General features: G+C 37.3%; 1 protein-coding gene across 5 annotated transcripts in view; it reads left to right on the top strand.

Annotated features, from left to right (window-relative positions):
- The window catches only part of MSH3 (mutS homolog 3), a 187,935-nt gene that overhangs the window by 32,667 nt on the left and 131,821 nt on the right, over positions 1-23,447 (top strand). For all 5 annotated transcript variants that reach the window (XM_008711037.2, XM_008711036.2, XM_040622135.1 and 2 more), the window contains exon 9: positions 21,326-21,438. In XM_008711037.2, coding sequence (XP_008709259.2) covers positions 21,326-21,438 — 113 coding nt within the window. The remainder of the gene's footprint in view (positions 1-21,325; positions 21,439-23,447) is intronic.

Raw genomic sequence — 23,447 nt, 5'->3', positions numbered from 1 at the left:
TGTATGGGCAGAGTGTCCTGGGACAGAATCTAGCCCTTGAGAACCGCTCAGTGAAATGTTTGCTGTATGGCAGTGTGTTTAAGGATGGGAGGGAGGGGGAAGACTGCGGCTGTTTATGGAGGATGCTAGGCACTAGCACAGAGAATTTGTGCTTTATTTTGATGTTTCTCCATTTTGGCCCCTTGACTTATTTATTTTGTGTTAGAATTTTCTTCTTTAAAATTTGTTAAATTATAGAGGTAGTACAGGTTTTTTTTTATAAAAGTAAAAAAATACCTATTTTATTTATTTTTAAAGTTTATTTATTTTTTTAAAAGATTTTATTTATTTATTTGAAGAGAGAGACACAGTGAGAGGGAACACAAGCAGGGGGAGTGGGAGAGGAAGAAGTAGGCTCCCAGCAGAGCAGGGAGCCTGATGCGGGGCTCGATCCCAGGACCCTGGGATCACGCCCTGAGCCGGAGGCAGACGCTCAACAACTGAGCCACCCAGGCGCCCCTAAGGTTTATTTTTTTTAGTAATCTTTACACCCAGCCTGGGGCTTGAACTCACTACCCCAAGATCAAGAGTCCCACGCTGTACTGACTGAGTCAGCCGGGCATCCTAAAAATACCTGTTTTGTTTTATTAGTATTTTTTAAGATTCTTTTTTCTTCTTTTTAATTTGGTATTTATTTATTTATGTATTTTTAGGGAAGGAGGGTTGGGGGAGGGGCAGAGGGAGAGAGCGAAGCCCCAGCAGGCTCCAGCCCCAGCGCAGAGCCCAGGGCCAGGCTCAGTCTCACAACCCTGAGATCACTACCTGAGCCAAAATCAAGAGTTGAATGCTTAACTGTCTGAGCCACCCAGGCACCCCCCAAAATACCTGTTTTAAGGGAAAAAATTATTGCTAATCTCCCCACCCAATTTGATTTAAAGTATTTTTATTACAGTGTGACTTTAATATTTATAAACTTACATTTTCATGCTTTAGCTTTATACTTTTTTATAGTAATAAAGTCAAAATAAAATTTGAGATTAAAACCAAACAGATGTATTAAGCTCATAAACTATAAGTGAACAATACTTTGGTATAAAGGATGATGTTCTTGTCTGAAAATAAACTGCTCCTCCCAATTTGAGGAGGATGTGTCCCCCACTGCGTACCAGGTTCTTTGCAGTTCAATATTTCTGTACTGTGATGTGTTGTGTAAAGACTCAGCTGTTTCCCACGGTTTTTCTCTTTGAACCACAGTATAACTTAAGTGATTTGCCCACCACTTTCATTGTAAGACTGCCTCTTTTTTCTTTTTTTCTCATTAAACCTTTAACACCTGAAGTGCTCCTTATTGCTAATGTGATGTTAAGCATAAGCAGAAATGCAGGACCTGAAGCTTGTGGCAGTGTTCATTTTAAAAGTTGGTCATCCAGTGATCTAGGACAGCATTTTTCAAACCAAAGGTCATGAAATCAGTTTGGTAGGTTGCAACTAACAGTGAAAAAAAATAAATTAGAATTTATCAGAATGCCTCGCATACAGTAAAGGTTGTGTTTCATGAAATGCTTTTTTTTTCCAGTTTTATCTGTCTATGCATAATCTGTGTCTATATATGTGCCTTCTGATCCTCTTTCCAATCCTTATCAAGTTTATAATTCTCCAAGAAGGGAATTAAACTCCTAATATGATGTATTAATTAAATGTTATCTTAGATTATCTTATATGCACATTCTTATTACCTAAAACTGATCAGATATTGCCCAGCAGTATATTTTTAAGTAGCACAAATGAAAGGTAGTTAGCATTTAAAGACTGTGGATTGAAAATTCTAAAGCTGACTTGACTCGCAGACCGTATATTGCCTACATAGAAAATGCAGAAGTGACAAATTATTAGAATAAGGATTCATCAAGATGGTTAAATATAATCAGTGTATGAAAATGAATAGTATCTTAATACAGCAGCAACAAATAGTAAAATTTTTAAAAGAAGATACCATTTAGAACAGCAACAAAAGCAGTATTATTTAGGACTGTATTCACCAAAAGAAAAACAAGAAAACCTTAATAAAGAAAATTTCAAAATTTTATTAAAAGATAAGAACTAAATAATGGAAAGAGGTATATTAAAAACATGTAATTAGTGAATCAAACCTGTGATTTTATAAATTTTTATGGTGTAGACAGATTCTTAATTTGATATTTGAATTAAAAATAAGGGTTGGTTTAACAGAAGTTCTTGGGTTGTAGTGGTGATGCTTATAGATGTAGTATTATTGAAGGTGGAGGGGATGTAACTTTAGGGAAATGTGCTGGAACACATCCTAAGGGCAGTATATGTCACATTTATCTGTTTCTTGTCATTTCGATTATGTGTGTTTGAGCTAAATCTAATATAAATGGGACCATTGCTTGAATGAAAAAAAGATTCAAACCAGGGTTTTAGGGAAATACAGATGATGAATTTGAGGCCTAGTAAGTTCACTTAAACTCCTGAATATGGATTACTCTCCATTTTTCATAATAGCTTACCTTTAATTTTTTTTAAAGCTTTATTTATTTGAGAGAGAATGTGGGTGCAGGTATGAGTGGGGTGAGGGGGAGAGTGAGAGAAGCAGACTCCCCACTGAGTGTGGAGCCCAGTGCAGGGCCCAGTCCCAGGACATTGAGATCATGGCTCGAGCCAAAATCAAGAGTCAGACGGACTGAGCCACCCAGGCATTCCAATAGCTTACCTTTCTAATTAAGATATTTTATTCTGCCTTCAAGTTCCTGTTACTAATTTAGCTAGCAGTAAATTCCAAGTGATTATTCTTTTCTTATCTGTATTATCTTATTGATATCTGTATTGATAGATATTTCCAATAGATTCTCAATTTATTGATATATCCTTTAAGTTATGCATTATTATATATTCATTCATTCTTAAAAACATTTATTGAGTGCTTGCTGTGTGTCAAGTTCATTATTAGATAGTGAAGATACAAAGTGAACAAGATCCTTCTTTCCTGATTCTTACAGTCTAGAAGGGTGGTAGTCTTGGAAATAAATAATTATAATGAAAGCGCTGATTGTTAAGGTCCGATAGAGTGACTGGTAGCATGAGGACGTCAAGCTTTGCAGAAGGAGTTAGGTGAGGCTTCCCAGAAGAATAGGCCAGAACTGAGACTTGAAAAATGACAGCCAGGCTGTCATGGGGGTGTAGTACAGTGTGGTTTTCTTAGGGAACAGAAATGAGTTTGGTCTGCCAGGGTGGACATGGCAGCCTGAGACAGGAAGATGTGGGGTTTGGAAAGAAACGTTGTGTAAAGTGAAAAAGAACCAAGAGAGAAAGTAGTATCATGGAAGGGTTAGATAAAGAATTTCCTGTGAGGAAGACTGGCTGGTGGCAGAGACTATATCATAATGATCTTTTGTGTCCCCAGTAACTGTCATAGTGGCTTGCATATAGTAGGTACTTAATAAATGATCAGTGAATGATTAAACAAGTGACTTTTGGGATAAGGAGATAAATGGATATTTCCTATGTGTTTTTCTTAGGAAAAATGATTTAGGTTTTATAAATATGGAGGGATTGTTGTGGTAGCCGGGAATTCATACATATGTGTGATGATAAATGTATATATAAGTGGTATGGATGGAGCCAACTCATTTACTTCCTTTGGAAAGACTATATTAATTCCCTATCATTTTTTTCCTATTGTTTTTAGTCTTTAAAATAAAAAAAAAAGTCACTTTAAAGTAGTTTATTTAAGCTTCTTGACATTTCCATGGACATTCCCTTACAGTAAATACTCACGGAATCTACATGGCTAAGTGGTCCCTGACAAGGAATTACGTAATATTTTAAAGACTGATGTTGATGATAACAAGGTCCTAACCTCATTTCTGGCATATTGTACTCATAGGAAATCTTTTTTCTTCTTTCTTTCTATTCTGTCTTTTTCATCTTCCTCATTCCTTAATTCTAGAGTAGGAGATAAATATAAAGTTGACTCCTTTGTCATTCTATTTCATCATTTATTATATAATAATTTCACTTTACTATTTAGAAAATTCAGAATTAAAAAATTGCAGATGGGGGGCGCCTGGGTGGCTCAGTTGTTAAGCATCTGCCTTTGGCTCAGGGCGTGATCCCAGCATTCTGGGATCTAGCCCCACATCAGGCTCCTTTTCTGGAAGCCTGCTTCTTCCTCTCCCCCCCCCCCCCCCCCCCGCTTGTGTTCCCTCTCTCACTGGCTCTCTCTCTGTCTGTCATATAAATAAATAAAAACTCTAAAAAAAAAAAAAAATTGCAGATGGTAGTAGATTAAGTAGCAGAAAAAAAAATCTCATACACCAGAAGAAAACGTCTTTAGGAAAGCATTTAAAGAGGAAGTTTTCTTAGTAATAAAAATCTGTTTTATATTAATTAAAAAAAAAAAAACTAATTCCTGGTAGAAATGCCATTGTATTTTCAGTAGTTCATGTTTTTCTTTTTAAAAACCAAATACAAAAGAAATTTTAATAAGATTTTTTCCTTGTGATCTTAATAAGAAATAATTGTTTTTGTATTTAAGATTTATATTATTTTGTTAATTTTGTTTTTATTGAGGTATAATTGAAGTAAATCATTATATTAGTTTCAGATGTGCAACACTGATTTGATATTTATTTATATTGTGAAATGATCACCACAATAAGTAAGGCTAGTTAGCATCCATCACCATGCATAGTTACACAATTTTTTTTTTTTACGATGAGGACTTTTAAGATCTACTTTCTTAACAACTTTCAATATGTAATACAGTATCATTAACTATAGTCACAGTGGTGTACATTACATCCCCAACCGATAGTTTTGAATATATGTAGCCAGCACTTTTAATGGGTGTGCTTAATATATATGAAATGGGTGTGTTCTTATATGTGAAAATCCAGATTTTAAAACATGGTAAATTAATACATGATTGTTATTATACAAGAGTGTTTGCTTTAGGGTATATCTAAATTCTAAGCCTTTGTGCATTTTCATTGAGTGTAACTCCACAGGAATGTCTTTACTTGAAAAGTATAAATGGAGTGTACATATAATAGGCTTACTGATAGTAGTTGAGTAGGAAGAAACAACATTTGAAGAGTCTGGAGGACTGACATAACTAATTAGTACGGAAAATCCCCAACCTGGGGCCAGACTGCGTGAACAGAAAGTTCGAAAGCATTGTGTGAGATATGCCTAATTGTTTTACTACTTCTATATGATTTTTGTAAGTATACCTATTCAGTTGAGGTTGAAGACTTAATTTCATGAAGTCTCCTAATGAAAGCATTTTATTCTGAGGTTACAAGATCACTGAGGTAGTAAGTGGCAAGCCCACTAGCTCCCCAGTCCTATTTGTTGCTTCTGCTGTCGTTAAAATACAACTTAATGGCAATCTAAAAATACAAATATCTCCATAATTGAACTCTTAATACAGGTAGCCATCTGTCCATAGGATCTCTTCAGTTATTTCTTTCTTCCCTTTCCCTCTTCATAGCTCAGAAAGAGATTCCTTTTACTTTCTTTCCTTGTAGCCAAGTGTCCTTTCACTGTGTTTTAAATAAAAAAACCTTGAGGCTAGCTTGGTTCACAGCCTCTCTGGGCCTGCTTATGTCTAAGCCTTTGTAGACTCAGACTTATCCATTAGTCTTTTCAATGACTCCTTTCTGTCAGACCTCCCCACTGAAGAGAGATTTCTTACTAATTTCCATTATTTTTCTTGATTACTCTGAGATTATTCTCTTATCTCTTATTTTCAGGCCAGCACTTTCTTCTCTCTCCCTTTCTCTTTTTTTGTGGGGTCTTTTTAACCACTAGCTCAAGTTTTGATCTCTAGAGCCATAGAAGTCTGTGAAGTCCTGCTGTGTTTTTTCCTTCTACCAATTTTCATCCCTCTCTCTTCCTCCCTCTCTCTTCTGTTTGGTATTTAATTTCATATATAATTTGACTTAATATACATAATACTGAGGTTGATGATGTTTCCTCAGGTTTGTTGGGAGCTCTCATACACCCCAACAATTTAGAAAACTGAAAAGTTCTTGGGANTCTTTCCCTCAGTGTTATCTTGAACTCTTTCTTTTTGTACCTTCAGCTCTGACCAACTCTTCTTGGTCAGGCTAAGCTGGGCTCGGTATCTCATGGGAGTGGATGTGAACCCTGAACACACCATGTAGTTATGGGTTGCCTCAACCTTGATAGGAAGGCTGGTAGAGAGGGGAGTGCATGAGTGGATCTGTATTCCTTCCCTGATGGCCATGTTGGACCGTGACCATCCACAGGATTAGTCCTTACCTAGTGGGGCCATTGACATCAGGTGCGTGCCGTTAGGTGCTTTGTGTCTACCCAGGAAGGCCTGCACCTGACCCATCATGGCAGTGCTTTTTGAACTGTGGTCACAAGTCATTAGTGAATCATGAAAACAATTTTATGGGCTGCAATGACCACTTTAAAGAACGAGTTGAGATAGTATAGAGTGGAAGATTGATGAATGCGTTGTATGTAATAAGCTAAGTTTAATGAAACCTTTTCCATTTGCTATACATCCTAATCCTGTCTTTAACCCAAGAAAAAGTTGCTTCAAAGCGTGACATACTGACTTCTGGTCATTCCTGTTAACAGTAAAATAATGTATACAAATAACACATTAACTGAATGTTTCCCTTTTCATTCAGCTTCACAAACATTTATTGTATAATTATCACGAATCTCATTGAGATGGAAAGATCCATTACCTTTGCCCGGTAAGGGCTACTAATCTATTTGGGGAGCGAGCACATACACAGATGGCTCCAATACAGAGCAGACTGATACAGCATGTGAATACTGCTGGAGTACATGAGAGGGAGGGACTCGGGCAGCGCTACTTGGTAGATATATAATGTGATCCACAAATGTGAGTCACTTGTTACATTGTTTATTTTCTTATGGAAGTATAGTTGATACACAACGTTACATTAGTTTCAGGTGTACAACATAGTGATTCCACAAGTCTATACATAATGCTTTGCTGACCACAATTGGAGCTACCATCTGTCACCATGTGATACTGTTATTACAATACCATTGAATACACATATGTAATTTTAATTTTTCTGGTAGCCACATTAAAAAATAAAAGAGACAAATGAATTTAATTTTGATAGTATATTTATGTAATGCAGCATGTCCAACATGTAATTTCTTTTTGTCCAGTCATTCCAACATGTAATTTTTTTACTTTCTTTTTTGTACACTAATTCTTTACATTCCTTTTTACACACTAAGTTTTCAAAATCTAGTATGTGTTTTACAGTGAGCCGTGCATCTCTGTTCTGACTAGCGACATTTCAGGGGCTCAGTAGCCGGCCACATGTGATGAGTAGCTATGTATCAGACAATGCAGTTGGACAGAGTGTAGGGAAACTTTATGTAAGAGAGGGCCTAGACTGATAGGTAGCACTTAACTAGACAGTGCTGGGAACAGCATTCCACAGTGAGAGAAGAGTGTAAACAAAGATGAAATAAGAATTTGTAAAAAAAAAAAAAAAAAAGTTAATGAATCTCTTCCTATGTATTAGGTATATTCTCTGATCACTACTGTCATTAACTCATGTAATCTTCACAATAGCCCTTTGAATTCGTTACTACCATTATATAGTAACTATATATTGTATAAACTAAATTTTTATAAATGTGGAAACTGGCATTAGTGGTCAAGTAACTGTTATGTATATATGTATATGTGTATCTGTCTCTTTGTGGAAGGCAGAATGATGGCCCACCCAAAGATATCCATGTCCCAATTCCTGGAACCTGTGCGTATGTCAGGTTACATGGTAAGGGGGAATTAAGGTTGCTACCCAAATAACTTTAAGATGGCGAGAGTGCCCTGAATTATCCAGATGGGCCCAGGTAATCACAGGAGTCTTTTAAATGTAAAAGAGGGAGGTAGAGGGGGTCAGAGTGATGTGTGATGTGAGTATTTGACACATAATCCTGGCTTTGAGACAGAGGAAGATGCCATGAGCCAAGGGAACATAGCCTGCCTCTAGAAGCTGGAAAAGATGAGGAACCCGATTTTCACCTGGAATGTGCAGAAAGGAACGTAGCCCTGCCCAGTGAGACCAGTGTCAGAATTCTGACCTAACCGTGAGATAATAAGTGTCTGTTGTTTTAAGCCACAAGTTTGTAGCAGTTTGTTACAGTAGCAGAGTAATGCACTATCATTATGTGTGGGTTCTGGATAATGACACAAAATGTTCTTAACCTTTTGTTCATGGGTAGCTATTTTCAGGAATTAAGTCAGACCGCTGTCTCTTTCTTGGATAATGAGTTTCTTCTTCCTCATTTTTCAGAGTAACTGGAAAATGACAGGTATTTAATACTGTTTAAGCGGACATAACTTTTCTTGCAAATAGGAATATAAATATTAGTTGTGGTTCTGACTGAAATATTGGAAGTTTGGAAGTGCTTGATCAAGTGATAACTGCCCTTTTTAAGTCTAAGCAGTTTCTAGTTGCTAAGTCAGGGTATCATTTATGTATGAATTACCTTATAGGTAAGTATACTTTACAGTTTTTTATATAACTCTTAACTATCAGCCCCCGGATGTCACAAAGTTTATCTGTGGGTGATTGAATTGAGTAAGACAAGAGATTGCCCACCCATACATAATGAAATCCTATTTCTACTACCTTCCAGAGAACAGTGAGAACAGCTCGGCCTGCGGGTTGATTGTCATATTCTGCCTCCTTCCCACCTACTTATTGCTACAGAGAGACAGAGCTTAGCCTCTCCTTAACCTTCTGTGAGGAAAGGGCTTCCTTAGGTTAGTTCCTTGGGCCTGTGCACATTGAAGCATACGCTCTTAGAAGGAGAGAAGCTTCTATCTTGCTTCCTGCTTGCATATTTCCTTCCACTTTATCTTCCTTTCTCTACTAACAATGCAAAGATTTTACTTCAGGGAGAATGTGTTTAATTCACTCCTGTCATTATCCTATATAGCAAAATACTGCCTCTGTCAAAGTGCTGATCTTTTACAATGCTCTGCAAACACATAGATGCAGAGTGATTTTTTAAAAGTATGATTCCAGCGTTAAATGCTGGCTAAATGTAGACAACAACGGTGGAATTCATTAGTTCCCTGGTGCTGTGGTGATGTGAAGTGTTTGTGGGTGTCTTTATTCTAACTTCAAAAGTGGAAAATTTATGCTTTTTCTGCTTGCCTGTGCTCAGGGAGCTTAGTGAGTGCAGCCTCATCTTCGGGAATTCTCTCTGTTTTTAAAGATTTTATTTATTTGAGAGAGCTAGAGAGAGAGCATGAGCAGGGGGAGGGGCAGAGGGAGAGGGAGAAGCAGGCTCCGCATTGAGCAGGGACCCCCAACACGGGGCTTGATCCCAGGACCCCGGGATCATGACCTGAGCTGAAGGCAGACGCTTAACTGACTGAGCCACCCAAGTGCCCCTGGAATTCTCTTTATGGCTTAGGAAATCTGTATGATTTTCCTGCTTTTAACCTCAGAGGCTCTAGGCCATGCTGATTGCTCCTGAGTGATTACAGGTGCTTTTTGCCCGCTAAGCAGTCCTTATATGTAAAAATCAGGAATTGGACACAAGACAGATAGGAAATGGTGATTTTATTTTAGATTTTCACTTGCAGACTTTTAGGTATTTTAAATTCTAATTTGATTTGATGCATTTAAATAACAAGTCATGCAGGATGGTTAAATTGATTCATTTTACAAGAGTTTGATATGCAAACCCATCACTTATATAAGGTAACCTATACCTGAGGCCAGAAGAATGGCATACTTTCTCCTGGTCTCTTGTCCCTGTCTCTGGGCCTTAGCTCCACCAGGCTCTTGGCATGTTCTCAGCATGTCAGGTACAGTGACAGATGGCGCAGAGCAGTGGTCTGGGTGCTGGCTCTGGCACCGGACACCCTGCATTTGAATCCCAGCTTCCTCACTTTTTAGCTGTGGCTCTTAACATTATTGTGGCTCAGTTTCCTTATTCAAAAACAGGTGTATAGCAATACGAGTACCTCATAAAGTTGTAGGGAGGATTAAATTAGTTAATACATGTAATGGACTTAAAGCAGTCCTTAGAACATGGTATTCAGTAAATATTAGCTCTTATTTTTCATTCATCATTTATTTTTCTACCATTCTTAAGCTATTCTTAGATTGTGCAGTGTGTTTTTCCCACATCTATCGTAAAATTTTCTGTATCCGAACAGTCTTACTGCTTTTATGAAGCTGCCCTGCAATTTTTAGTTGTCGGTCTAACCTTGGCTGTAATTGGAATCGCCTGAGGATGTTAAATACTGATGCCTGCATTTTTGGTCTGTGCTGGAGCTGGCTTGTAGTAGCTTTGAGGATGGATTGTTGTATTTCCGGGAATTTGCTGTCAGGTGGTTAAAGCACTGGTAGCTTAAAACCAGCCATGGTGGGAATATTCACACTCTTGAACTTGGCGGATACCTCCATAGCATTTCTCTCAATCTGTTTGGTATTCCTGTGATTTGTTTATAAGCCTCTCTAAATACATGCTGAGCCTTTTACTGGAGTAAATTAGTTTGCTAGGGCTGCCGTAACGAAGTATCACAGACTGGGTGGCTTAACAAACAGAAATGTATTGTTTCGCAGTTCTGGAGGACAGAAGTCCTCAGTCATGGTGTCACCAGGGTTGGCTCCTTCCAAGGGCTGTGAGGGAAGGATCTTCCAGGTTTCTTTCCTTGGCTTATAGACAGTTAACTTCTTCCTCTGTTTCTTTCTATTGTTTTTTCTTCTGTGTATGTCTTTATGTCCAAATTTTGCTTTTTTTGTAAGGACACTAGTCCTACTGAACTAAGGCCCAGCCTATGGACCTCACTTTAACTGGATTATCTCTGTAAGGACCTTATTTCCAAATAAGGTCATATTCTGAGGTGCTGGTGGCTAGGACTTCCACATATGAATTTTTAAGGGGACAGAATTCAACCCGTAATACAGGTCAGGGAACTTTTTTCTTTTTTCTTTTCCTATAGTATTTACACAGTGAAGATTTGTTGACTTGAGTGAAAAAGGAAATACCAGTTAACTGACGTATTATTTGTTTATAATTTTTTATTCATTGTATTATGAATTCCAGGTAGTCAATTTGTTGATTTTGTTTTTGTTTTGTTTTGTTTTGTTGTTTTTTGAACAGCTCTTTCTGGGCATAATATCAGAGTTAGTATTTATAGAGAAAAACAGTTTAGGAAGATTAGTTACTTTAGGTTGTCTGAGACAGACTTGAGCTTGTTAGTGAACTCAAAAGGCATATGATCTGAGTGAAATAGTCTTGATTTTGTGTCTGTTGCTGAGAAAATGCTTTTAATCATGCATGAAAAAATGAGATGAATTTCCACTGATCTAAGAATGTTTTAATGCTGATAGTCATGTTCAAGATTATGTAAGACTATAGAGTTCTGAGGAAAGTAGTTTTTTTTTGTTTTTTGTTGGTTTTTTTTTTTGTGTGTGTGCTTTTTCTCAAAGGCAAATACAATGTCATGTAATGATTTTGTGATATTTGTGATTAAAAACATTTTTTTAAGCACAGGAAGCATAAATTATTTTTTTAAAAAGGGTCTACCTTGTGTTAAGATGATTGTATACAAAATAGTGGCACATATTTCATGGTGCACTGGGTGTTATACGCAAATAATGAATGATCACTACATCAAAAACTAAGGATACTGTATGGTGACTAACATAACATAATAAAAATTATTATAAAAAATAGTGGATAATATTTAAATTATGATCATCTTAAAGCATGTAAATTTGGATGTACTTTTTGAAGTTAAATATTTTTCTTTCAGAGTGAGGTACTTCTCCACACCATTGCTTTTTGCTGAATAAGTACTAGAATCTTACCCCAGAAATGTATTTGAAATATGTATTTGAGGGGTGCCTGGGTGGCTTAGTCGGTCCGTCTCTTGATTTTAGCTCAGGTCATGATCTCAGGGTCATGAGATGGAGACCCACTTTGGGCTCCGTGCTTAGCACAGAATCTGCTTGAGATTCTCTCCCTCTGCCCCTCCCCAGGCTAACGAGCTCTCTCTTTCCTTTTCACTCTCTCTCTCTAATAAGTAAATAAACGTTGACAAAAAAAAAAAAACACATTTGCACAGGAATTTGTTAGTGTAATTGTTCAGTTTTTTAGTAGAAAATTTTCAGTTATAAATTATATATTCAGTTATAAATTATAAAAGCTTTATTTTTAATAAACTTTAATCAAGTATAATTTACATGCACTAAGATTTACACATTTTGAGTGTATGAGTCAAATCAGTTTTGAAAAATATATACATCAATATAAATGCCCCCCAATTAAGATGTAGAGCATTTCCATATTCCCAGAAAGTTCCCTGTGCCTGTTTGCAGTCATTTACTCCCGCCTCGTCATCCTAGTCTACATGAAGACTGATCCGATTAGGCTGTCTTAGAATTTCACATCAGTGGAATCATGTACTTTTATGTCCAGCTTCTTTTAGCATAATGCCTATGAAATTCACCCATGTTGCTGTGTATCAGTAGGTTTTTAAAAATTGTTCAGTAATATTGCTTTGTATGAGTATACCAAAATATATTCATCCATTCACTTGCTGAACATTTGTGGTTTTGCCTATATTTGGTAAAGCTGCCAAGAACATTTGTGTACTAGTTTTTTCATGGACATGTTTTTCTTTTGGGTGAATACCTAGGGGAGTGGAATTGCTGGACTGTATGGTAAATATGTACTTGACTGTATAGGAGACAGCCCAACTATTTTTCAAAGTAGTTCCCCAGTTATATACTCCCACCAGCAGGGAAGAAAGTTGTAGTTGCTCTGTATCTTTGCCAACTCTTAGTATTGCCAGTCTTTTAAATTTAACTGTTACAGTTAGTATGAAGTGGTGACTCATTTGGGTTTAATTTTTTTTTTTTTTGATGACCAATGTTTTCATGTACTTACTGACTATTCGTATATTATTATTATTATTTGCCCATTTAAAGAAATTGGATTGCTTTCCTGATTGAGCTGTAAGAATTAGAATTCTTTCTGCATTCTGAATAAAAATCCTCTGTTAGGTATATGTATAATGAATATTTTCTCCCAGTCTGTAGCTTGCCTTTTAATTTTCTTGATGACTTTAGAAAAACAGATGGTTTTTTTTGATGAAAATCATGTTTGTCAATTTCTTCTTTTACGGTTAGTGCTTTTTGTGACCTAAGGAATCTTTGCCTATTTCAAGGTTATGAAGATTTTTTTATGTTTTCTGCTACAAGTTTTATAGTTTTAATTTTTACTTTTGGCTCTGTTAAGTATTTTGATTTAATTTTGGGGCATAGTGTGAGTATAGGGATTGGAGTTCCTTTTTTCCACGTAGTTACCAGTTGTTTTCATGTCAGTAGCTGAAAAGACTCTTCTATCCACATTAAATTACGTTGCTGCCAAAGGCTTTATTTTGAATTTAACTTTGAAAAGTGACCTAGATTTTTACGTTCTTAAAGTAGATATTTTAGACAGCAACTTTCTAGGATGTCATTTTAAAAAAGTGTGGTGCTTCGTATTGTTTTTTGGTCTCAAAAGTTATTTACATTTTAGAGACTTAGAGTGGATGGGATGGGAGCTCTAGAAACCCACTCTGCCAGCTTCTCCCTAATAGACCCAATTAGAGGTGAATATAAAATAGACGACCGCGTGTATGTACATGTGTTTTTGTCTTGTGTGAGAAAAATGAAGCTAAAGCGCTTGTGGAACAGCCGGGAAAGCACATCAATAAGTATTGCACAAGTGGTACCGTCTTAAGTAATCAATTTTAGAACTTAGTAACTTCTGTTGTTAATTTTTCTTATGTTTAACTTTAAAAAATAACCTGAGTATAGGTAAGACTTTCTACACCTTTTTGTTTTCTTGTCTTTGAAGGCTGCCATTTAAGTGTAGAATAGCTTGTTTCTTGTGACCTGAAAATGCTTTGCACTATTTAAAACCCTTTCAAGCATCAGAAATGGGTGAGATGGTATTGCCGGGGGAGGTCCAGTGGTTTCTGAAATCACACATGAGCTTTTCCCCTCTCACCTCTGTTCCCTTGGAGTGAAAAAGGTGCTCTTGGTAGCTACGGAGAATATTCCTTTCTGCTGACATGTTTTTTACTTTGTGGCTATCCTGCCCAGTTACATCTGTTCTAAAGCTCTCTCCCTTTTATCCCTTTTCCTTTGAGTACACGACTACTCCTTTCTCTCATTCTTAAGTAGCCGTGATAGTAGTAATTATGGTAGCAGTAGCTAACAATATGTTTTAGACACTGTTCTAAGCACTTTATATTTACTGACTGATTTGATCTGCACAAACACCCTGTGAGGGAGCTGCTGTTCTTTTAATACAGATTTTATAGATGAGGAAGCTGAGGCAAAGAGATGTTAGGTCTAGGGTTCTACAACTGGTAAGTAGCAGGACTGGGATTTGGTCCAGGCTTCCTGGCTCTGAAGCACATGCTTTCAACCACTATGTTACGTGGCCTCTCAGGAAAAACACGCAAGGAAGCAACCATTCCCTTCCTTCACCGCTGTTTCTGGACTTAAAAAGGAGTCATGTTTTATAGCATAGTTGACATACTGTTTTGGTTAATATTTCATGAAATTTTCATTCCTTTATAATGCATTTTACAGTTTGTATTTCTATCTCTGGCAGTAAAGTTTCTAACAAAAAGCATGTGTGTTTAAAACAAAGTGGCTTTCTTTCTAAAGCTATTACTTTACAAACCGCAGTCCATGTGTCTGGTAGAAAGCGCAGGCCTTCCTAGCATGAGGTTCTTCTTCTGGGAAAGCGTCTTAGAAGAGGTGAGTCTTGGCCCATTTCTGTATGAGAATGTGCGCAAACGGCTGGGGTATGGTATGTGGAGATGGGTGTTAAAAAGACCCATGTCTGCGATGAGGTGAAAGTTTAAGCAAGGATGGAGGTTTTCAAATGTTGTTCAAGAGAATTCATCTTTAGAGATTTCCAGGGTCAGAGGAGATGAGCTGGGAGGTCATGACTCTGGGCAGAAATAAATGGCTTCTTGAGGCCTTTAGGGTTTTTCTGCCTCCATTCCCTTCCCCTTCACGCTTCCCTTTCCCTTTGGTTTCCCAAGTTCCGGGTACTCTAATCCTCTTAGCTTTTCTCACCTCATTGCGGAGAGAAGTACTCTTCTGTCAGGTTTGCCGAGACAGATTGGTGACTTTTTGATGCAGCTTTATCTAAAAGGAAAAAAAAAGTAACAATCACTATAAAAGAAGAAAATGTAAAACCAAAAGTGGAGAAAAGGCTAGAGAAAGTTTTAGAAAGACATGAATTACGCAGTACAGAATTCTTACATTAAGGTAAAACCTTTTCACACTTTTCTTCTGAAGGGCACAGCCACCCTGCATACGGACCTTGTTTAGTTCCTGGGCCCTGGGCCTCTGTTCTGAGAACTCAAGGAGCTTGCACAGGGAGGGAGGAATTTCTCAGTCCTCCCTCTCACTCCCCAATAGCCAGTCTTCTGTGGCTGGGTCTGATGTGTTTACTTCTGCTCTCTCTAATCCTGCAGGGGCCCTAAATCTCCTTTTAGTTTTTAGTCCTGGGAGGAGGGTCCTCCTGGTCTCCAGAATCTCTGACTTGTACTCTGCGTGTCTCACCTAAAGCAGACTTACCAGCTAAAATCAAACTTTGGGTCTTCCTTGCCTCAGTTCCCTCTTGGCCATGTGGACTTGGGGAGAGGTTGCCAACTTTCTTAGAAGCTATCTGTGTCATCGTGTCTACTTCCGTCTCTGGGCAGCAAAAGGTTACTTTTGTCATTTTGAAAATCCCTCATTTTGCAGTGAGCTCTTACTGAATTTTTTGAATTCATGTAAGTGAATTTCATGTAAGTGAAAAGCTGGAAGGTAGGCTAGAATCAGGTGTGGCTGGACTTAGGATCCTTTGTCTCTCCTCCTTGTGTTCACTTTCATCTCATGTTCCACTAGGTGGCAGGATGGCTCCAGCCACTTGGTCCCTGTACTCCTGGACTCCCAGACTCCTAGGTTCAAGTCCAGGGAAATGGATGAACATCTGGCAGCTCCTGCATAAATTCTGTAATCTACTCTTTCCTTCTCTTTCTCTTGCTCTTTTCTAATAAACAATTTTATTTTTTGAAGAGGTAGTATATTTTAGAGGTTCAAAAATGTAAGAGTATCTTAAGGATGTGGAGTGAAAAGACTTTCATCTCATCCTTTTTATTAGTATGAAGCACCTCTTTTTTCTTATTTAATGCTTTTTGTCCTGAATTCTGTCTTCCCTGATAATAAAATCTTGTTCAGTACTTTCTTTTTATTTACATTTGACTAGTATATCCATCTAGACAAATTATTTTTTCAGCTATCCTTTTATTTTTAACCTTTTTTTTTTAAGTCTAGAACCTTTTTTTTTTTTAAAGTTGTATTTATTTATTTGACAGAGAAAGACAGCAAGAGAGGGTACACAAACAGGGGGAGTAGAAGAGGGAGAAGCAGGCTTCCCGCTGAGCAGGGAACCTGATGTGGGACTTGATCCGAGGACCCTGGGATCATGACCTGAGCTGAAGGCAAACGCTTAACGACTGAGCCACCCCGGCGCACTATTTCTAACCTTTCTGAATTACTTTCTTGTAAGTTTTACTCTTGTTTGTAGCACAGAGGTTTTTTTTTTCCCCTTTGTAATCCAATCTGAGATCAGCTCTCTTTTAATAAGTAAGTTGACCCCCATTTACATTTGTTTGGGCAGATATATTTGATATTAGTTTGTCCACATCATTTTATTCTGTTTTTATATCTTGTGAAGAATCTTTATGTGGCCTTTTTCCTTGCTGTTTTTGTGGCTAGTTATTCTGATATTTGTCTGGTAATGGTTGTCATCATAATTTTAATTTCGCATCATGCTCTTAATATTAGTCTTCCTATAGATCTTTACTATACGTGGTGATAAAATTAATGAATCTCATACTAATTCTAATATAGAGACATTGTAACTCTATTACATGGCCTGTTTTATTCACTCTGGATCTCTCTTAGATTCTATCCTCAGAGGAGAGAATTAATCACTCAGCCGGGAAGCTTGGAACTCAATCAGTATTTTTATTATCAGTAAGAACGCTGTCAGAAGAGGCTTTGTGAGTTTTCCTATAGCAGATTGTCAGCTTTTTACAAGGCTCTTTTTGTCTATAAAAATTATGGTTTCTAAAGTTAGCATAGATCATAAAATTGGTAAGCTGACATTTGTTTGGTCACAATTGAACGTTAGATCAAGATCTTTGTAGGTGGTCTGTTACTCAACACCAGAGAGTCATCAGTTTTATGTTCAAGTTGACATTAAAAGATATTATTGGGTCTGAAGTTCCTTTATTTTAGTGTGGGTTCCATACTTGTTGAGAGTTTTATCACCATTTAATTTTTCCAAAACAATGTATTTGGCAACAGAAAGGCATGTTACATATGAAAAGGATTTTTTAAAATTAGAAGTTTTAATTTAAAACAGTCCAGCTTCACATACCCCTTGTAATGACTCTGAGACTCCTGTTTTGACCACACTCCCATCCAGCACAGAAGGGGAGTCACCACCCTGGCCAGGCCCAGGGAGGAGCATAGACTCTGTTCAGCCTCCTTTCCATTCAGGAGGCTTCAGCCCAGGCCACAAACAGCCTCTGTAGAGATTGGGAAAGGGAGGGTGTTTTTAGAATTTTTTAGCCTCAGGTCAGTTACGTGACCACAGTTGACTTCCTTAATTGTTTTGGTGGAAAGGTACCTACTGTCCTCCTCTGACAGAGCAGCTGAAACATAGACTATTGTTGGAGAAGATTTCCATTTCCTCTTTGTACTCTGGTCCTGCAGGGACTGCCATATAGTTCCTGCGGACTACTGATTTCAGTCTGCATTTTGCCCGTGAATCATTCTGAAAACCCTGTTGAAAATGAAAATACCCCCTCTCCCTTAACTCCTGTGAATTCAGATTTAACACATTTAGGGCATGGGATCTATGCTTTTAATGTATGTTGCTGGCGATTCGGATGCAGGTCTTCCATGACTAGCTCCAGGAAAGCAAGATGGACAGTTCTGTGGCTCATGCAGAAGTTTTACTGAAATCCAGTTTGACAAATTTCTGGTTGGATATTACTCATTATGTACACAGTGTTTCAAGTAGACATTTGTTTCAAAGATAGTGATTTAATTTACCGTAACTTTCTTTGATTAAGAAATCTGGCAAAACACAGATTCTGTAACTCCGACCAGTTTGTGGAAAAAATGTTTGCATGAAGATGTTCAATATACAGATTGCGGAACGATGAGTTTAACGCTCTTGTAAGGCTTCCATGAAAGCCTCAAGGATAACTGACAAGCCCATTTTTATCAAATTTAATGGGTTTCTAAATCCTTATCTGCTTATCAAACAAAACGTTAATTAGAACAGTAATTGAGTAACCACCTGCCTCTTGTGTTCATTCTAGGAATTTGTACAAAATCACTGTGGAGCTCATGTAAGGTCACTCGCTGCTTTTTGAGTTGCTAAATAATAACTTTGCTACAGGCTTCTAAAAATCCAGGTATTAAGGGAGTCTACAGGAAGATAAAAATTGATAAGAGATTTGTAATAGTTAGTCTGATACTCTCTCTCTGGTGGATTAAGGTGAAAAAAATCCTTCTTTAGCGCTACAGATGGGAGAAAATCCTCCCTCTTAGATTTCTTCCTGAATCAGCTTATGCTAGCCTCGTCTTCTAGTAGAACAGAAAAAGCCTTTGGAGCTAGGTATGCTGGCACAGGTTTTCTGGGGAAACAAAACAAAACACTAAGAAATTAAGCTCATAACTTTAAGCAACAGAGAACATCATGACAAGTATGATATATCCCAGGAATGCAAGGATTATTCAGCATCAAAAAATACGAATACTATATTAAGAAATTAAGTGAGATAAAAGCCATGTGATCATTTTAACACATGTAGAAAGAACATTAGGTTAAGATTCAGTCATCCTTTATGACTAAAGACGTTTTTCCCCCCTAACTGGGAAACTTACCAAACCTTAGGCCAGTAAGTCATTTATTCCAAAACCTATAGCAAGCCTCATGCTTAAGAGTAAAACTGTAGAAGCCTCCCTATTATTGTCAGTGAGAAGACAAAGGATGCCTATTAGCAATACCTTTGTTCAACACAACCCGAAGGTCTTAGCCAGTAGTGTAATGAGATAGGAACAAGAAAAGAATAGGGAGGGAGGGAGAGATAAAAATACCTTTTTTTCCCCAGGTGATATTAATGCATACACAGACAATACAACCCAAGAAATTGGAGTATTCAGTACAGTTGCTACATATATAAATCGATAGGTTCTGTATACCATGATAACCCTCTAGTAAATATGTTTCCCTTCACAGTAGTAGTAGTTTATAATATACCTAAGAGTGAGTACAACCAAGGAATATAAAACATGGAGAAAATTAAAGAATATTATTACATATAAAAGACAGAAAAATTGTACTATCTTTAGCAATAGGATATCTTGATTTATTAAGTTATTTTTCTCCAAATTAATTCACTTATATCCAATCAAAATCCTAATAATATTAGGTTTTTATTAATTTGACAAGATGAACCTGAAATTTATAAAGAAAGCCAAAGGCCCATGACTAGTCAAGACAGTCTTGAAAAGCAAGGTGTAGGGGCCCGGCCACAGATACTGATACCAAACCATGGGCATTAAGATACTGTAGTCCCAATACAGAGATATACAAAAAGATCAGTGGAACAGGATAGAGAAGCCAGTAACAAAGTCACACATATGTAGAAATATGATATGCATTGGAGGCAGCAGTATGAAGTGGTAGGAAAAGATGGAATGTTCTATAAATGGTGCTTTAATCTTTAAGTGATAGTCATATGGAAAGTCAAACTGTTTCTAACTTCATACCATCCCCCAAAATAAATTCAGGTGAATTTAACTTGAAAAGCAAATCTTAAAAATTCATTAAAAAACATGAGAAGTAATGGAATACTTAGCAGTACTTGAAAATTAAGAGAGGCTTATCTGTCTTCATGTATAAATCTTATAATACTGAGTGCAAAAGCAAAGTATAGGAGGATGGGTGTAATAAAGTACCACTTACGTAAAGTTTAAAACATGAAATAAAACAGCATGTTGTATGAAGGTGCTAAAGTATATTGCAAAGTATAAATACATATGTAGTAATACTATACACCAAATTAGAGATAGTGTTTACTTTTTCAGATGGTAGAGATGAATGTGACTGATGAGGGATGTGTGCAGTGTTTTATTAATTATTTAATGTAATGTTCTATTTTTTTAGATAAAAATGTTCTAAAGCAACATGCAACAGGTGTTAACATCAAGTGAATATCCAATAATAAAGAAACGGTTGAATAAATTACGGCTTTTACATACTATGAAATATTTTTCAGCCATTAAAAACAATTAGTTGTAGGTAGATCACTTTATGTGGAGGAATTTCCAAGAGTTACTGTTTATGAAGAAAATAAGATGCAGAAAAGTTTATATGAAGTCATCCCATTTCTATAAAACAAGGACATGTATGAGTGTGTGTGTGTATACATATATACATATATACATATATACATATATATGTATGTGATATATGCTTGTGTACGAACATATGAACATGAAAAAAATAAGGATTTGTTCTGGGCTGTTAATATGGCTTGGGAGTGAGGTCATAGGGAAGGAGAGGGGGGCAGGGGAAATGGGGAGCCAAGTGAAACAGAAAATGAGAGAGAAAACGTACTACCCAGCATGGATGATACGGTTTTGTTTATGTTCTTACTTAATTTCACACAGGCGTGCGTGCGCACACGTGCACACACACACCCACACCCACACGCTCATGCATGCAGTTTTAAAGAGACTGTAGAACTACTTTAAATAGTGAGATTTGACCTAGGGGGAATTTACTGTGTTTCAGTGGGCACTGTGGTAGAAGTGGACTTAACAAAAAGATGCCATTTCAGAGAAAGATGTATTTTATTGGTAGAGTATTTAAACAAATGATGTGATTAAATTAAAATGATGCTTTTCCAGTTTTCTCCCTTTTGTATTTATCAAAGTAATTGACCTTAATTTCAGTGAGTTCTTGATAATCGCAGTGGTAAAAGTTGTAATTATATTTTATGAAATGGGACCTTTTATGAAATGGGGCCTTTTGACAAGGAAATTTGAAATCTTTCTCTTTTTTTTCAACTTGGGGGAGAATAAAGAATGAATTTCTTTTTTTGGTCAGGCCAAGGCCTAAATATAGATAGTTCAAGATTATGAATAATTATCTTTGAAATCTTCATTTTTTTTTCTTTTAGTGTGCGGGATGACAGAATTCGAGTAGAACGGATGGATAACGTGTATTTTGAATACAGCCATGCTTTCCAGGCAGTTACAGAGTTTTATGCAAAAGATGCAGTTGACACCCAAGGTAAATATTTTGTATGTGTTAGCCTTAATGTCCTCAAATTAACTGAGTTGCGATTTGGATAAAGATGTAAGTTTGACTTTCAATTTAATGAAAACTAGGCAGTTACCAATAAATAACTGGCAGAAGTAGAGGCAAGAGTTCACTTTTCTTGCACTCATCAAAAACACCTTGCATCTTCTTCCTTTGTCGTTATGACCATCTAGTAACTTGATGTTTTTGACATATTCATTAGAGTGTAAGTTACAGGCCAACCTTCCTTTTGCCTCTCTTACAAAATGGCCCATTATTTTCTTTGCAATTTAATAGAGTATTTGGATGAATCTCCTGATAAAGGCTAGTATTTTGTTAGATTGCTTGCCGTAATTTAAATACCAGAACATTAATGACAGGGTATTAATATGTTAAGTAACCATCTAATCTCCATGTCCTCAACCAGGTATCAGTGCTTGACTTAGTCTGTACCCCTCCTTCCCGCTGGTCCAGCTTACTCTGTTAAGGTTCATTTGTATATCTTATCACATGCTACAAGGCTTTCACCGTTAGACCATGGATAGATCAGTCTCACCTTGGCTCCCTCACAGGCACCAGTGTCTTGTTAGCACTTTTGTCCCCATCCCTTTTAATCTCCCGGTGTCCAGTTGAATTGAGTGTCTGAGAGGGTAACCCATTCTGACACATTCTGCGATGTCACCAAGGGATTGTTGTCTTACGCTCAAGTAAAGACAAGACTACCATAAGCCACTTTGACATCACATTCATTTAGAAGTGTATGGGATAGGAAACCAGCTTGCCAGTGGGGGGCACTTGTTCCTGTTAGTGGGAATAGTCCACAGGGTTTGTAGCCCCGTAGAGCCCTTGAGAGCGAGCGTAAGTTTCCCCCCACCTTCACCCCCTGCCAAGTGACAATTCAGCTGCAAAGACAGGACGGTTTCCCCCCACCTTCACCTCCTGCCAAGTGACAAATCAGCTGCAAAGACAGGAGATACTCATCAGAATCTACCCAGGCATAGAGTCCATGTACTCAGAGAAGGCCAACCTCTCTAGAATTAGGTGTTTATAATTCTTCTTAGTTCAGATGCAGTTTACTAGTTTCAGGTCATTCTTACCATATACAATGTTACCTCATAACACATTGGCACTTCATTTTTATCAGGTTTCCTGGGGAAAAGAGCTACAAAGTTAAAGGTGAAATTCTCAGAAGGGGGAAGAGTTTTGTTAACTCTTTCTTTACACCTTGGTTTTATAAAAAGCCACAATAGAAATTAATGTACTTAGTATCACTGATATATAGAGGATATTTTGTAATTTTTTTAATTTCTGAAAGTAATAAATGGCTATTGCAAAAAAAGGTCCAAACAGAGTTGTGCATAAGGAAAAAAAAGTCCCTCCCCCCAGATCTTTAAGAGTTTTTATAGGTACAAATCCATACAAATAAGTATACACATATAATTCTGTATACTACATCTAACTTGGATTTATTCTTTCAACTAATTTTTATTGACTGCCTATTATGCAAGGCATCACGCATACAATAAGGAATAAAAAAATCAAAGATTCCTGCCCTGCTGGAGTTCACATTCAAAGGGGAAGATACATACAATAAAACAAGTTAGTGTGTTTGAAAGTGGTAAGTGTTATGAAGAAAATAAGGCAGGGAAGTGGGAGAACTTTCGAATAGGGTGGTGAAGTAAGGCCTCACTGAGAAAATGGCACTTGAGCAAAGATTTGAATGAAGACTGAAGGAGTGTTGTGGTAAAGCCATACACACAGGTGAAGGAACAGTGTTTTAGGCAGAGACACCAGTAAGTACGACATATCTAAGTGCCTGGCATGTTTAAGGAATAAAAGGAGCCTGGGTGCTAGAACAAAGTAAGGGAGAGAATGAGGAGGTGAGCTCAGAGATAAAGGGGATCTGGAAGGCAGGTTGCAGGGCCTTAAAGACCCCTGTCAGGACTTGAGCTGCTTCTCTCAGTGAGTTGGGGATGTTGGAGGATTTTTATAAGCAAAGT

This window comes from Ursus maritimus, unplaced genomic scaffold (assembly GCF_017311325.1).
Source record: "Ursus maritimus isolate PB19 unplaced genomic scaffold, ASM1731132v1 scaffold_5, whole genome shotgun sequence".
Lineage (NCBI taxonomy): Eukaryota > Metazoa > Chordata > Mammalia > Carnivora > Ursidae > Ursus > Ursus maritimus.
The sequence above is the reverse complement of the archived record's forward strand: the minus strand, read 5'-3'. Positions and strand labels throughout refer to the sequence as shown.